Source organism: Cavia porcellus, unplaced genomic scaffold (assembly GCF_034190915.1).
Source record: "Cavia porcellus strain 051 isolate PalLab524CR breed Dunkin Hartley unplaced genomic scaffold, mCavPor4.1 scaffold_18, whole genome shotgun sequence".
In the NCBI taxonomy this organism is placed as follows: Eukaryota; Metazoa; Chordata; class Mammalia; order Rodentia; family Caviidae; genus Cavia; species Cavia porcellus.
The window spans coordinates 55724669-55740298 of NW_026947501.1; the positions used below are offsets into that span (position 1 = coordinate 55724669).

A 15630-nucleotide genomic window follows, 5' to 3' on the forward strand; every position below is an offset into this window, starting at 1 on the left:
CCCGCGCCGACGCATTGGTTTCCCTGGCAACCGTCGAGCCCGCGGCGCTGCGGCGGGAGAGATGCTACCCCGGCGCCCGCGCGATCCCCTGCAGGCGGTGCGGCGCCGCAGTCAGGAGCTGAAGCTACAGGTATGTTGGGGCGCACGGCGAGGGGCTGGGCCTGAGAAAGGGCCGGCTGTGCTGCGGGCGAGAGGTGGGGCGCCTTCCTCTCCGTGACCCCAGGCCTCCCAAGAAACCACGTCCAACCTGCCCTTCTCCCGGGTTGGAAGTCTCCGCTCCCCCAGCCCCGACCCTCGCGCCAAGTCCGGATTCCAACCCAACCCCCAGCCACTGACGAAACGGCCCGAAAATCGTGACGCCCACTGATGTCCTCCTCCCTCCGAGTTCAGCCTCCGCCCCACCTCGACAGCTCCCCTCACCTCGCAGCCGAGCTCTGCAGCGGCTGCCGGCTGCCGCTTCCCGCCACCAGGCGATGCCTGTTACTCTCTGCAGAATTCAGGCCTGAGTAGGCTCTGGGTGTGAGAACACTGCGATCTGACAAACTGAACCAAGGACGGGAACGAGAGAGAAAACACAAGTAACTGTGAGCGCGAGAGAACGTTAATTTCCAAAGATAACCCAGTAATCGCAAAGGAAATGAGCTACCACAAAGGTATAAAAGTCACAGGACTCAGCCCTGGAGCCGAGGACTAAACAGATGCTTAACATTGGCGACCCGTGTGTAAGGGACAGCATTACTGGAAATCGGCTTGACAGAATGAAGAGCCATTCACGCTCTTCGGCTGGGTAGTTGATAGGATTATTTCCAGAAGATGAAAAATATTCCCAAAAGATGAGGAGTATAAATCAAAAGAGGCCTTTATTCTGGGAACACGGAGAGAGAGGACTGGCACGCTGGCTGCTGAAATCTGGTGATGTCTCACGCTGACACGTGGCATGGGGGGGGATATAAGTAGCCTAAGCTTAGGGCAGTGCCCTAAGGCCATTAGAGATGCACAGGTATTTCATTGGCACACGTTTGGTGCCAGGGGCAGATTCCAAAGGGTGGGGGGGTATAGGGTTACAGGTAAATCTCTAGGGGCGGGGTAGACAGGAGCTCCCTAATTCTGGCTGAGGCTTTTTCTGGCTACAGTGTCCAGTCTGGGTCAACAACCCTTTCAGTAGTTACATTTCCAAAAATCTGCTGTGTGAGATGATTAAAAATTGGAACAAAGATCAGCGGTAAATGTTCATCACATTGCCGCTTGTAATAGAAAAAATACTGAGACTTAAATGATCAGTTATAGAGGAATGGATAAATTGATTGATTGATTTGTACTCAATCTAGAGCAGTTCAGAATATTAAAGCGAGGAGGCAAGTAGATATTAATAAGGGGGGTCACGGAAGGAGTCACTACAAGGAAGGCTGTGGCGGCTCTCTGCAAAGGGCAGGTTTTGCCTGATACAGCCTCTGATGGGGGTCGGGCTCTGGGGCTGATGTGAGCTGATTTATTTTTTGAAATTGTAGAGGATTGGGTAAATCTTTACATGCCTGAGATTTGGCAGACTTTTGGGAGGGAGAAGCCGTAGGGGCTTCTGGGAAGAAGGAAGTGTGCATTATCAGGGCACAGCTTTGAACCACTGCTGTGATGATTGTGCTGTCTCTCAGGTGGGCGGACCTAACATAAATAACTTAGGGGTAGGATAATATTGTCACTAAAATTTGTTGAGGCATATAGTATATAGAGAAAATATGATAAAATAGCAAGTTAGAGACATAGAAAGGATTATACAATATTCTGGTGACATGGACAGAGATAGAAGGTAGCATACTAAAATGGTACGGGTATGGTTAAACAACACTAGGTTATTTTCCTTGTGTATATTTTCAAAGCATTGAGTGCTTATTTTAAAAATAAGAAAAAAGTAATGGGCTGTTCATTTATTTTCTGAAATTTACATTTCACTTTACTGTTTGTACTTTTTAAAAGTCTGATTCACCATATATTTTTCCACTAAAATAAAATTATTAAATTTTTTGACAGTTATAAGATGATCTCAGGTTCATTATTTTATGCTGTTTAAACTCTTATTTAAAAGTTTAAAAAAAATTTAAATGTTTTCACCCTTGCCTAGCATGTGTAAGACCATCTCCATATCATGGGAAAGGAAAAAAAATTTAAATATTTTCATCATAAAGAAGTAATAATTGCTTGAGGAGATAGGTATGTTTAACCTCATTTAAATGTTATACAAGGTATAAATGTATTGAAATATCATTGGTACCTCATAAAATATATAATTTTTGGGTTTTTTGTATCAGTTAGAAATAAATTGAACAAAGTACAAAGATTTGGCAGATAAATTTTAGTGACTTTGAAAGATAAAATTTAGTGAATTATAGTGACTTTGGAATCATAGTGATGCAATAAAAACAAAATACTCTTGAGAAATAAAAGTAAAATTTGATGGGGCCCTGACTTCTGCTGAATTTTATTAGACTTAATAAGGTTGGGAGAAAATTTGAGTGATTCCCCTTGAATGCAGAATAATTGCTACAACTTTGATTATATGGAAACTTATTTCCTTATTCTGATATGTACAAAGCTGACTGTTGTATTTCCTTCTCTCTTCAATTGACTCTAAGATTGCAAACAAGGCTAGGGAAGTACTGGTATGTAATCTCTAAAGCCCACAGACAGTCTCCTCACGTGGTGTTCTCCCTGTAAAGGATGTGAGCACAGCGGGGTGGTAGAGCCATCAGCTCCAGGAATGTCAGCTGGGTAGGAGCTCAAGGTAAAGAGGCTGTGACTCGCCAGGGCACCAAAGCTTACATATCAGAAACCAAAGCAACAGCCTCCTAAAACAGTTTATTTACTACTTTAATTGAATTATGCAAATCGATCCCTCTGCATATCCATATGTCTGCATTTTGCAGAGATGCTTTTCTCCCTACCTAGCCAGGCTGCTTAAGTTATCCACAGAATTATGGAATTCCCGCCATCCTCACTGTCACTCATCCTCAAGGCACCAGCTTCTTCACGAGATAATAAATTTGGGGAGACTTAGGATCAGGGCCTTTGTCTGCACATCCTCATGGGAGGTGATGAGTTCCCACTATCCTCACTGTCGCTCATCCTCGAGCCACCCCCCTTCTTCACAGGATAATAAATGCTGGGAGAGGCTGAGGATCAGGGCCTCTGTCTGCACCTCCTCATGAGGATTGGATTTAGGACCCCTTGGCTGCCCTTAACTTGGAATATATCATGGTGTCTTTACTGTCACAGTGGGTTGCATTGGAGTTGGTAAATTGGAATTAACTTGCCAGGATCCCAATAAAGCCTCAGGGATTATAAATATAACTCTTTGGATTGTGAAGAAAACTGAAAAAGGGATATATGCTATCTTATTATAATATAGATATATATTCTATATTTGTTTGCTCTTTTTTTTTTTTTACTTTTTATCGGTACTAGGGATCGAACTCACGACTGCCTGCTTGCAAGGCAGGTGCTTATGCCGCTGAGCTAAATCCCCAGCCCCTTATATTCTATATTATAATTCTTGGATGACTGTATACAAAATTTGGGATTACAATAATATGGTTCTTACGTGATTTTAAATTTAGTGGAACATTAGAAGGACCAAGACAAGTTTCAGAAGGAAACTATAAAAATAATTACTAAAACAAAATAAAACCGACTATTGCAGGGATCAAATTGAATCATGAGCATTTTAATACTTCAAGTATCTGGAAAGAACATTTTGATAATATTAGCTAATTGTTTACTATCTCCACAACAGACGCCTGAAGCAAAAAAAAAAAAAAAAAAAAAAAAAGAAAAAAGAAAGAAAGAAAGAAAAAAGACAAAAGAAAAGAAACAAAGAAAGAAATGTATTACCAACTCAGTGTCCATAGGCAAGGAATCCACTTCCTGTTTGGGGCATGCCTGTGATAACCTGCCCTATCAAAATCAATGTATGATTTTGTAACACTCAGGTGGATGCCACATAGGAAACACAGAGAAGAAGTTAATGAAATTTTCTCTCTTTTTTTATCTACTATCTTCTCATGCAATCTGTAGAAAAAAACCCAGAGATGTGCTTTTTTTGTGGTGCTTTGACAAGAATATACGTAGTACATGTAGTGCTTGTAAAATACTAGATCAAGATAAACAAAGTGGTGGTACACTTGATTCAATGAATTCTACTCAGTAATAAAGAATAAACTAACAATAACATGGAAGTATCTTAGAAACAGCACAGTAGAGAAATTTAAACATAAATATATACTGTGTAAGTCCATTTTTTTCAAAGTTTAAGAGCAGCTAAAGTTAATTTATGGTGGAAAAAAATGAACAGGTTTGTCTCTGGAAAGATGGGATAGAGATTTGCTTGGAACGGGAACTTTCTGAGGTAATTGATAGAATTTTCTGCATGGTAGGGAACCATCTGATAGAACTTTCTGCGTGGCTAAAAAGATAAGTATGAAATAAAAGCTGCCTTTATTTAAAGAATGTGGAGAGAGACTCTATGACCTCCAGGGTCTGGCATTCTCTCCACCAGACTGTGGTATGGGGGCATACATGTAGCTTAGGTTTGGGGTGGTGCCTAAGGGGCATTACTGATGCACTGGTAGCCCATTGGAATTCATTTTTTTGCCACAGGTAAATTGCCTCAGGGCGGGAACGGTGACCTCAAGATAGAGCCCCTTGATTCCACCTCCAGTGTCCCATCTGGGGCAAAATCCTTTCAGTAATTTCCTGTATCTTGATAGGGATTTGGGTTCTATAAGTGTATATGTTTGTCAAACTGTGACAAAGGTACACTTTAGGTTTGTGTATCTGGTGTGTCCATTTATAGCAAATATTAAACTCTAGTTAATGACACCCCCAAGGTCATTCTTTTTTTTTTAGGTACTGGGGATTGAAACAATCTCGCACTTGCCAAGCAGGCTCTTAACACCACTGAAGTAATTCCTGACCCTAAGTTTGTTATTTAGGGAGAGTTGTACTGATGACTAAAGTTTACTTTGAAATGCATATAAAACAAGACGGATTGATAGATGGATAGATCAAATAGGCATAATAAAATGTTGAATGTAGAATCTAGTTATAAGTGAATGAGTATTTGCTGTAAAATTCTTTCAACTTTATTATTGTATGTTTCAAACTGCTCGTTATATATTGGAGGTAAAGAGAGATTTAGTTTATTTCCTAAAGTGACGTTTTAAACTGTCTCCATTTGCCTTAGGTTGATACTTTACTTTCGGAAAGCCAGTTGAAAGCAACTCTAGAGCCCAGTAAAAGGCAAGATGTTTACCAAAGGTAAAGTGTGCTAACTACTATGAACTTCCTAGGAACTGTGCTTACGTTTCAAGTAGTGTTTAAGACACTGAAATCGTTTTAAGCTTTATTTCTTTTTCTTTCTTTCTTCTCTTTACTTCCATCCCTTTTCTTCCTTTTTATTTATACAATTTCCAAAAACACAAGTGGAAATAATATTGACCTAACAGTGAATGAAATTTTCCAAAATGTATTTTTAAATACACTTTGTAGATCATCAAAGCTAATGGCTAGAAAAGCATTTCCATGTGAAATTTTAAACATCAGTTCATGCAATAGCTAATTTCCTTTGCTGCCTAGAGTCTGCGAATAATTTTATAAAATAGCTTTCCTGTTCTGACAATAGTAAACCAATGTGTTCTCTTTCTTTTTAAAAATTTAGATGTATTCAGTTAAAACAGGCAATTGATGAAAATAAAACCACTCTTCAAAAATTAAAGAAGGTAAGTATTATAGTTAATGACATTATAAAAAAATGTCTTATCAAATATTGTACCTCACTGGGAAGGAAATGCAGTTGCTAAAGCCCTGGGTTTGCGTTAGGGAAGGAGTCTGACCACAGCTGTGCCCGAGAGGTCACTAAGTACCTGTGTGGGGCAGAAATGCCACAGCTCGGATACCGCAGACCATCCCAGCTCTGATGAGTCACCTGATTTTTAAAAACTATAAGGTACAGGGGCTGCTGATTAGAACTGTTTTTATATTTTAATCCCATCGCGAGGAGAGAGTACACTGTCTGGTCCTGAGGTAAGTGATGACAAAGCCCCGTGTCACGTGGCAGTGACCCTGACGTCACTGGCTCTGCAAAGGCAGGAGGCTGAGTCCACCCTCGCCATCCCTTCAGGATCCTTCATGTTTGAGCCTCAGCTTCGGTTCGGTGTCCAGGGCTGCAGACCCACGGAGACTTAAGGCGGAGTCTGAAGTCCTCTTCCTACCTGCCTCTGAGTCCTGCTCCCCGGATCTGGATGCCATCTCTGCATTTCTCCAGGGACACCAGAGTTTCCAGCTTAGGAGACAGGAGCCCTAGATTTGAGAACTTAACTATGCGTGGTTCACAGAGGAGAAAACAGGCTCTGATAGAAGAAGAAATCAGGTCCTCCTGTCACTAAAGTGGCGGAATTTAGGAACGGCCCCTGTCGTGTTGGCTGTAGAGCCAGTCTGTGGTCACAGCTTGTCCCTCGCTGACAGAGCCACAGTTCCTCCTTAGCTCATTTCTGCAGGACAGACTCATTTCACAGGGCATTTATTTTGCTTTGCAGCATTTGATGGAGTCTTTGGTTTTATTCTCTTAAAATAAGTATGATTAGGAAAGCGAAATCAGTTTCTCCGCCATGCTCTCTCTCAGGCCGACGAAGCAGCCCCTGTGGGGAACTATGATCAGAGGAAGGCGGAGGAGCAGAGCCTCCTGGAGAAGCTCACCCAGCAGCTACAGGAACTCGCCATGGCCATAAGTAAAGAAAATATGACCAGGTACGCCTCCTCCTCTCCTTTTTTTAGATTTTTAAAAAAATTATGTTCAGTACTGAATCCAAGGCTTTTGCACTGAGTTGCATCCCCAGACTTTTAAAAAATTTTATTTTCTATATTGAAACAGAATCTCACTAACTTGTCCAATCTTGGCTCAAACTTGTGATCCTCCTGCCTCAGCCTCCTAGAGTACCGTGCATAGCACCACCAGTTTTTATATTGGATTCAGGATAAAGACATATAACTGTAGAAACAAAAAACAATAACTAACTGTATAACCAGTCCACATTTATTTATTATGTATAATAGAATGTGTTTGGAGCCTATGAGAGTTATAAAGAGGCATAAACTATAGTCTCTAACTTCATGTTATTTATAATCTAGTTAATGAAACAGCGGATCTGAAAAGAACAATGCCTTTAATGTCACTATCAATGTGTATGAGGTAAAATAATCTGCATTGTTTACATAGTCCTTGGGTAGGTGTTCTTCAAAAATTCAAGCATAAACATCCATTATTTTTCTACTAGAGGGATTATTAATAACAAATCTTGTAATTTGCAATAAGACTTTTATGTGTAAACAAACCCAATTTCTAGGGAGCCAAAAAACAATCAATTCAGACTACTCAGACTCTGATTGTGGTTCCAGCTTTTTACACTGTACCCTGGAAAAAACACTAACATATGTAGACGCAAGAATTCCAGAATCCCGGGTGAGAGTGACAGGACGCTGATACTGGGCTTCTTCCCTCCACAAACAGCCCTGAACTCTGGGCAGAGTATCGGAGCAGCTGTCTGCAGGCATCGTGGTCAACCGAGCAGGGCTGATAACCTGATCTGGGGAGAGACAGGGCGGGGCCTGTGTTCACCCAGGCTCTCTCCCTGGGATGTCCATGGGCTCTGCTGCAGGAAGGTGGGCCGCACGAGGAAACGAGCAGCCTCACTGCACTGAGGAGCTGAGGCCCCTGAGACATCGGAGCAAGGTGCAGCAGGGAGAAGGGAGCTGATTCGCTTCCCCTAGTGAATTACTGCAAATACTTAAGAAAGAATTAATACCACTGTTATAAAATCTCCCTGGAGACTAGAAGAAGAATGCAAAGCATTGTACGAGCTGCCAGATAACACTGACAGCAAATCCTGACAGAAAGCACTGTAAGAAAATCATGTGCAAAGGCATGCTCATTGTGGTACTAGCAGACCGAATCTAGAGGCAGATCACAAGGAGGACACATCCTGACCAGGTAGAATTTATTCCAGAACCAGTGGTTGGTTTAACACTAAGGAACTGATGATTAAAATCCACCACATCAACATTCATGGAAGTGAAAAACCATGCCAAATTCCTGTTATCCTTGGCAGCATTCTGGAGTAATTGTCCCATGTGAAATACATGCAGGGTATCTCTTAAAGGAGTGCCTTGAAAATCAGTGTGCTATAGCTTATGGAGTTTTGTTCTTGAGGTACAAAGATCATTTTTATTCAGTTTCTGTTTGTGTGTAGGGCAGTATCCTATGAGAGTCCTATACCTATTTTAAGCCAAGATATTCTAGCATAGTGATGGTGAACCTTTTAGAGCTCTCAGTGATGGTAAACAGCCTGCGAGGCCTGCATGCCATAGGTTTGCTACCACTGCTCTAGAAAATCATAGGCTGTCTTGCTAGTTAGATGTTCTTTTGCATTAGTTTAATATCATTAGCTCCATTTGTTTTAAGTTAAACCGCACAGGGACGCGTTCTGCCCACCTCTTCTGGGCTCTTTGCCTGAGCCTTGCCCTGCCATTCCTGAGCTACTTAATGTTCCCTGGTCTTGAACTTCCGTTTTCCTCTCCCTCTGCCTTCTTTCTACTCTTTATTGCCTAGCTAAATTCCAGCTCATCCTGAAGCCCTAATTCTAAGCCTTTTCTGACCCCAAACGCAGCCTGGTTGGGTGTCTGTCCTGCTCGATTCCTTAGCATCCTGTGGTGCCTACCGTAGTACCTGTGGAGCTGAATTGAAACTGTCTGTGTCCTACACCTTCTCGACATAAGCTCCTTTAGCACAGTCCACCTTGGCATCCCTCGTGTCTCACGTGGAACCTGCCATGCAACGTCATTATCACCATAACCCACTTGGACCGAAAGCTCGCTAAGGGCAAGTTCCCGACACTTAGCAGGTTGTGACTCTTCTAATTCTTGTGACCAGGACAGGAATACAATCTATTATTATCTTGGCCTTATCAGTGAAAAAGGGAGAGCTTATCAGAAACCTAGTAAGGTCATCCAGGGAAGAGGAGATAGAACCAGAATATAAACCAGCCATGCGCTAAGTTCTGTAAAGTCGCTCCAGGAACAGTGGCCCAGTGGATGATTCCAGGATTTGCGTAGCGTTCGTGGGTGCAAGCCCATGTTCTGCCCTCTTGCATGCCTTGTTCAGATAAATCCCTGCCCCCAGCGCTTCAGAGCGCACCTGCTCAGCCGGATGGTGGAAATCGTTGGTTGTAATTTCCCCTTGTTTCTTTTATTTACCAGCTCTAAATATGGAGCAGGTTTTCTACACGTGGAAATTCTACTCATACTTGCTCTGCTCTTGTATGTTATTTCAAATGGCCGAGTCATAGAAATGCTTTCTGTAGGACTGGTGCCCATACCAAAAGGGAGGAAGATGCTGATTCTACTGAAGATGAACAGGACGAGGACGAGGACGAGGAGGAGGATGGTGATGATGATGGTGATGATGATGGTGATGATGGTGGTGATGGTGATGATGATGATAGAGGAGAAGAAGACAGTGAAGAAAGTGATGGGGAGGAAGAAGAGTCAGAAGAGGAGGAAGAGCAGCAGGGAGAGGAATCTCTCAAACAAGCAGCAAATGAAGAATACATTGCCCTTGGTGACTTTACTGCCCAGCAAGCTGGGGATCTTACATTTAAAGTGAGTAGAAGAAACCTGAAACTATCTAAAGGTAGCTTTGCACACTTAGTACACTAAGAAAACTCTGCCTGGGTGCCTGTATTGGAGGAGGGGGATTGATACAGGGTCTCACTTCATGGTTTAAGCTGGCCTTGAACTTACTGAGTATCCCAGGCTGCCTTAGACTCATGACAGTCTTCCTGCCTCAGCTTCCCAAGTGCTGCTGTTACAGGAATGCACCCCAGGGCCAGTTTTGTACACCTGTGTTACATCGTTCTTATATATTTTTTAACACTCTGTTCAAATAAATAATCATTTGTAAGTGGTAGTAATATGATATTCTGTCATTAAAGTCACCTCTTCTAAAGCATTTCAAAAAGAGCTTTCATGTCAGTAATTCTCATTGGGGGCAGAATTTTCTGATTGTTTTTGATCATCACAGGTAGAGACGGTGTACTTAGCTAGAGGCAGCAGGGGAGACTGGTCAGGTGGCACGTCTCCTTGTTGGTTCAGATAGGAAAGGGGCTTGCTTGGCCTGTGCACAAATAAATAGCAACTGGGATGGAAAATCCCATTGTGTTTATAAAAGAGATTGGAGCTGGACTTGGTGGTGTACATCTGTAATCCTAGCACTCAGAGGCTGAGGCAGGAGGATCACTGCAAGTTCAAGACTAGCCTCGGGTACTAAGTGAGTTCAAGGACTGACTCATTGCAACTGCATTGCAAGACCCTGTCTCAAAAAGACAAAAAAAAAAAAAAAAAAAAAATTAAAAAATAAATAAAAGAGATTGGGATCCAGGTGTGGTGGTGCCCTCCTGTAAACTCAGCACTCTGGAGGCTAAGGCTGGAGGAATGCAAGTTCAGGCCCAGCTGGGATACATGGCAAGATCCTGTCTCCAGAAAAACAAAGCTCAAAAGGGTGATGGGGGGTTGAAACTGTTTTCTGTTAGCAAAATAAGTCAAGGAAATATCAATGAATGTACAGACTGTGGGCCTTGTGTTTATTTACCTGCAAGTTTCATAACTGATTACTAATAAAATATGCAAGGATATTGTACAACTAATACATTTTAATTCATAGAGTTTATTTTCAGATTCTCCCAGAAAATACTATCAACATTAGGCAATACTGTATATTCAGGGCTGAGGATTTAGCTCAGCAGCATAAGCGTCTGCCTAGCAAGTGCAAGGTCATGAGTTCAATCCTTGGTACCAAAAAAAAAATAATGTATATTCTGTAAAAGTCTTTGTTTTTAAATGTCCTCTATAATAGAAATTCTTTGTTTTTCCAAGTTGGATTATATTTTTATTCATGGACAAGTATTATTCAAAACATGAATTAGGCAGACAAACATATTGAGAAAATACTATTTTTGCTTCAAAATAAGGTTTAACTTTTAACACAGTTGATTTTCTTCAAGGATATGTATACTGCTTCTAAAAGATACTCTACAAAGAGATTCAGAAACTCAAAGATATTTTATACAGTGATCCAATTGCTGGAATAAGTAGGGGGCCCTGACAATGATTATGAAAACTGCTTCCCTTTGCACATAGGATTCAAATGAATGTTAAGCAACCAAGTGGAATGATTTATTTATAGTTATATTATCATCATGTAGGTTTAGGGTAGGGTGGTGATAAAAATTGGGATGAGCAATGGATGGGAAAAATACTGTACCTTTCTTCTGCCATGCATTTTAAAGCATTAGTAATGAAGTAAGACTCATGTGTTTTGAGTTTTCCTTTACAATTTGTATTGCATTTTGCTTTAAGAAAGGGGAAATTCTCCTTATAATTGAAAAAAAGCCTGACGGTTGGTGGATAGCAAAGAATGCTGAAGGAAATGAAGGGCTTATTCCCAGAACCTACTTAGAGGTGAGTCCTTGTTTATGCTTTTCTCCCCTTCAACTATTTTCATTTTTAATAAAACATTGTTATATTTTTTGATCAATTGATTGGTGAATGGGTTGAAATACAGAAATTGCTTTAATTTTAGGGATAGAGTGAGGAAAACCCGCGTGTGTTAATGGGTCTGGGTTCCTGTGAAATGCTTTTATGCCTGTGAGCCCTGGCACAAATTTCACAGTGAAGCTTTGCAGGTTAATACTGTTCATAGCAAGGCATTTCATGTTAACTTTGCATTAACTGCCAGGTCCTCTAAAAGGCCTTCTAGCCTGTCTAACGCTGTTGATCATGACTTACCAATTTGAGCAACACTAGCTTCCCTATACAAATCTTTTCTAAGATTGTTGAGATGTGGTGGATTTCCACATGCTGTACATACTAGCAAGATCGGTCACATGAACACCACCTTTGTATTTCTCCACGGTTTCCTTCTTCCTTTTGATTGTGTTTCTTTCTTTACCTTTCGTTCCTTCCTGAGCTGTTTTTGTAGCTTTTGGGGGGCCATTTTGATAGCAGCAATCGGAGCAATTATATAAAGCACTCAGCAAAATCATGCCTGCAGACATCCACATCTGGGCGCAAACTGATGCCTACCTGTGCTTTCCTACACTGTGCTGGCATCGTGCGTCTTTGTTTACAGCTGTATAAGCAGCTGGCATTTGGGCCACAACTCAAGACTTTGGTCATAAGTTCAACCTAAAATCCAGTCGTAGCCCAAGATGTTCATATGCGTGGTCATAATCAAGGGGCCACTGTGTATCATCATCTCCTTCCTCATGTGAACATACGGTGCACACATGTTTGTAGCCTATTTTGTTTCCTGATAGGGTACGATCATTTTTTCTTCCAAGTAGGGTAGACATCTGTCTGAGTTGGTGTTGCCAAGAGAATTCAAATGCATACCGCATTTGGAATTTTAAATCTTCTAGTAACCATATTGAGGGGTCTTTTTTCTTGACACCACCTCTGATACCATATGTGAGACTTCTCTGACACCAAAGATATATTTCATTTCCTCATTGCTGGACCTGACACACCGTTCTGCAAGACTGCACCAGGTGCGATGCCAAGCATAGAAATTCCAGAAGCCATCAGTTTTTAGGACTGGTGGTCTTCAGGGGTCTGAAATTCACTATGCTGATTCATGGAACTCAGATAAACACTTTACAGTTTGTCTTCTGTCTCCAAGGATTTCTGATCTGTGCATTCAACCAACATCACATCAAAAGTATTTGAAGAAACAAATTGCATCTATATTGAACATGTACAAACTTTTTCTTGTCATTATTCCCTAAACCATACAGTACAACAATCATTTGCATAGCGTTTCAATTGTGTTAGGTATTATGAGTAATTAGAAATGATTCAAAGTACACAGAAAAATGGGTCCAGGTTATGGGCAAATACTGTACCATTTTATATAGGAGACTTGTGCATCCTTGGGTTTTGGTCTTCCTGAAGGGTCTTGGAACTGATCTCTTGAGGAAAGATTGTATTTGCATTTACCAGGTTATTTTACAGGACCTAACTCAGATATAGTTAAATAGGAAAGATACACAGGGTATGGTATTGGGGTGGGCTGGCCTGCACGCCATCTCTGGGTATGTCACCCTCCTGGTATCTTGATGTGTTCTCTAGCCCAGAGGATCGCAGGGTGTTTCCACTTGGTTTAGTTGATTTTGGTTAATTGTACTAGTTGAATCACTGACCATGGGTGATTACCAGGCACTAGTTCCTCTCTTTTCCCCAGAGGCTGGCGCATGAGGCTGAGCATTTCAATGTCTAATCCCATGGTTGGTTCCTCTGGCAACCAGCCAATCCCTGTAGCTGTCTGCAGGCCATCTAAAGTTGCCTCATTAGCATAACCACTGGGACCCCTATGGATAAGAAAACACAAGGTATCATTCAGGAAATTCCAAGGCTTTGTGTCTGCCAGGAACAGAGAGAGATCAGATGTCTATTTCTTATTACCTACATTTTTAAAAATGAAATAATGGAGTTGTCTTAAATAATGTATTTTATTCTATCCAGTGTATCGAATGTACAATTTCAACATGCAATCAATATTTGAAAGTATGGAGCTATTTTACTTCTTACACGAAGTTCATAGGCCAGTGTGGGGTTTGCTTTTACAGTGCATCTCAAGCTGGACTAAAATGTAAAGCTCGGTAGCCGCATGCAGTAAAGGGCTGCTGAATTGCACAGGTGGGGTCTGGATCATGTTTTGAGAGGCAACAAGGATTCTGGTCTCATTTAGGTAGACGTTTAGATTGTGTCCCACCTGTAATCACTATTGTATTACAAAGAAGCTACAATCAGCTGCCCCTGAGTGCAGAGGATTCTCCCCAGGAAGTGGCCACCCTTGAGGAGAAGCCCATTTCTTTCAAGAGAAAAAGGAATGTGAAGATAGACAATCCAGCACTGGTTAAAGCCCTGAATAATATTTTACTCTGTAGCTACACGTGAAGCAGCTCTTCCTGTTAAGCAGATCCGCTGCTGGATCTTGTAATGCGTCTATGCAGTGAAAGACAGAGAGGGAAGAAATCAAACGGCATAGTGTTAGTTTTCCGGAAGCCACACAAAAACTTCAAGTTATACTTCACTGAGCAGCATCTGGTTCCATGGCAACACCTAGCAGCCTGCAGAAGTCCGGGTTCTGCCAGCGAGGAAGGGGTGGGGACGACCAGGTCTCAGCCCACCGCCCACCCATTTTGATCAGTCTGCTCCTGTGTCGGTGCCAAGTTGCTTAATTATACCTCTTCCATAAATTCCGGATGTTTGTCACAGCCTCACAGGACTTACATCTTTATTGTCTTGATTTATTTTGCCAATTTCTTCTCCCACCTCCAGCATCTGAGTGTTTCCCCATATAAATGCCAGTCTTAACTGTAATTAATCTTTTTTTAATTTTTGGCCTGCGTGATTGGCAAAAGCAGTCTCATTGTTTTTAAGTGCATTCATTATACTCTTAAGGAGGTTGAGCGACATTTCGTGTTTTGTGACCATTTTTATTCCTTCTCTGTGAATTGCCTTTTCTGGTCTTTTGGACATTTTTTTCAGGGGATTTTTAGAAATCTTTTTCTCATTGCTTTATAAGAGCTTCTGTAATATTTTAATAATAGAAGTATTGGTCCTTAGAAATTGTCTTTGTTGACTCTCAGCTCTGTGTGTGTTTCATTGTCTGGATCTGTCAGTGTTTCACTTACAATTTTGGCTTTGATATCATCACTGTTAAGGGTTTCCTCATCCCGAGATCACCTTCTTATAATACTTTTATATTTCTTTTATCTTGACCGTAACTTTTTTCCTTGGCATAAATCCCATCTGGGTTTATTTTGGTTAGAACTTGCTGCCTGCCTCAGGCTTTGCCATTTTATCACATAGTGAAGTCATCAACTATATGCTGAAAACTTCTTTCCTATCATATTTTTTCTATTGTATTCTAATTTCCCTTCTATGCTTGAGTCTTTCGGAAACAGCTAGGATTTTTATTGATTGATTGCTACACCTGTTGAAGAGCACTTCCTATTTCACTGCTTCCCCAGCTCTGTAATAAAGAAAAAGAAGAGCAGGAACCAAGTGACCAGGACAGCGAGGAGGCTGTGGACGTGGAGGATGAAACTGCAGATGGAGCTGAAGCTAAGCCACGGTACGGATGGGCAGAGACCTCGAATGGCTTGGGAACTTTCTACTTTACTTTTATACAAGACTCCAGACTTTCTTTTATTCTTTTTTGATTAATTAATTTTTTTTTTTCGGATCTGGAGTTGAACCCAGAGCCTCCTACCTATACTGAGTTGCATCTCTTCAAAACTCTCTGGAAGAGGACACAACTTATTCTTGGGGGCTTTCCCTATGATTGTTTGCTTACAGCTCATCACTGCTTTAATCTTGTAGCTACTATGTAGCGCCTTTAGCGCTAGCTCGGTTTCATCTAGGGACTGTTTGGCTTTGAGGCCTCACTGACAGTGAGGTGCTGCTCTGTGATGACTGTGGTTCCCCAGGTGAACCCAGAGCGAAACCTGTCACTTGCTCTTTTGT

General features: G+C 41.5%; 1 protein-coding gene across 9 annotated transcripts in view; it reads left to right on the plus strand.

Moving 5' to 3' along the window:
- LOC100714370 (nephrocystin-1-like) overlaps positions 1 to 15630 on the plus strand; it is a 182379-nt gene that overhangs the window by 135002 nt on the left and 31747 nt on the right. For 4 of the 9 annotated variants that reach the window (XM_063229990.1, XM_063229987.1, XM_063229989.1 and 1 more), the window contains exons 6-11: positions 5234 to 5307; positions 5708 to 5768; positions 6671 to 6795; positions 9405 to 9702; positions 11458 to 11559; positions 15135 to 15238. In XM_063229990.1, the coding sequence (XP_063086060.1) occupies positions 5234 to 5307; positions 5708 to 5768; positions 6671 to 6795; positions 9405 to 9702; positions 11458 to 11559; positions 15135 to 15238 (764 nt within the window). Of the gene's footprint in view, positions 1 to 12; positions 1001 to 5233; positions 5308 to 5707; positions 5769 to 6670; positions 6796 to 9404; positions 9703 to 11457; positions 11560 to 15134; positions 15239 to 15630 lie in introns of those variants that run through there. The other 5 variants (XM_063229991.1, XM_063229992.1, XM_063229996.1 and 2 more) reach the window with 5 other exon arrangements.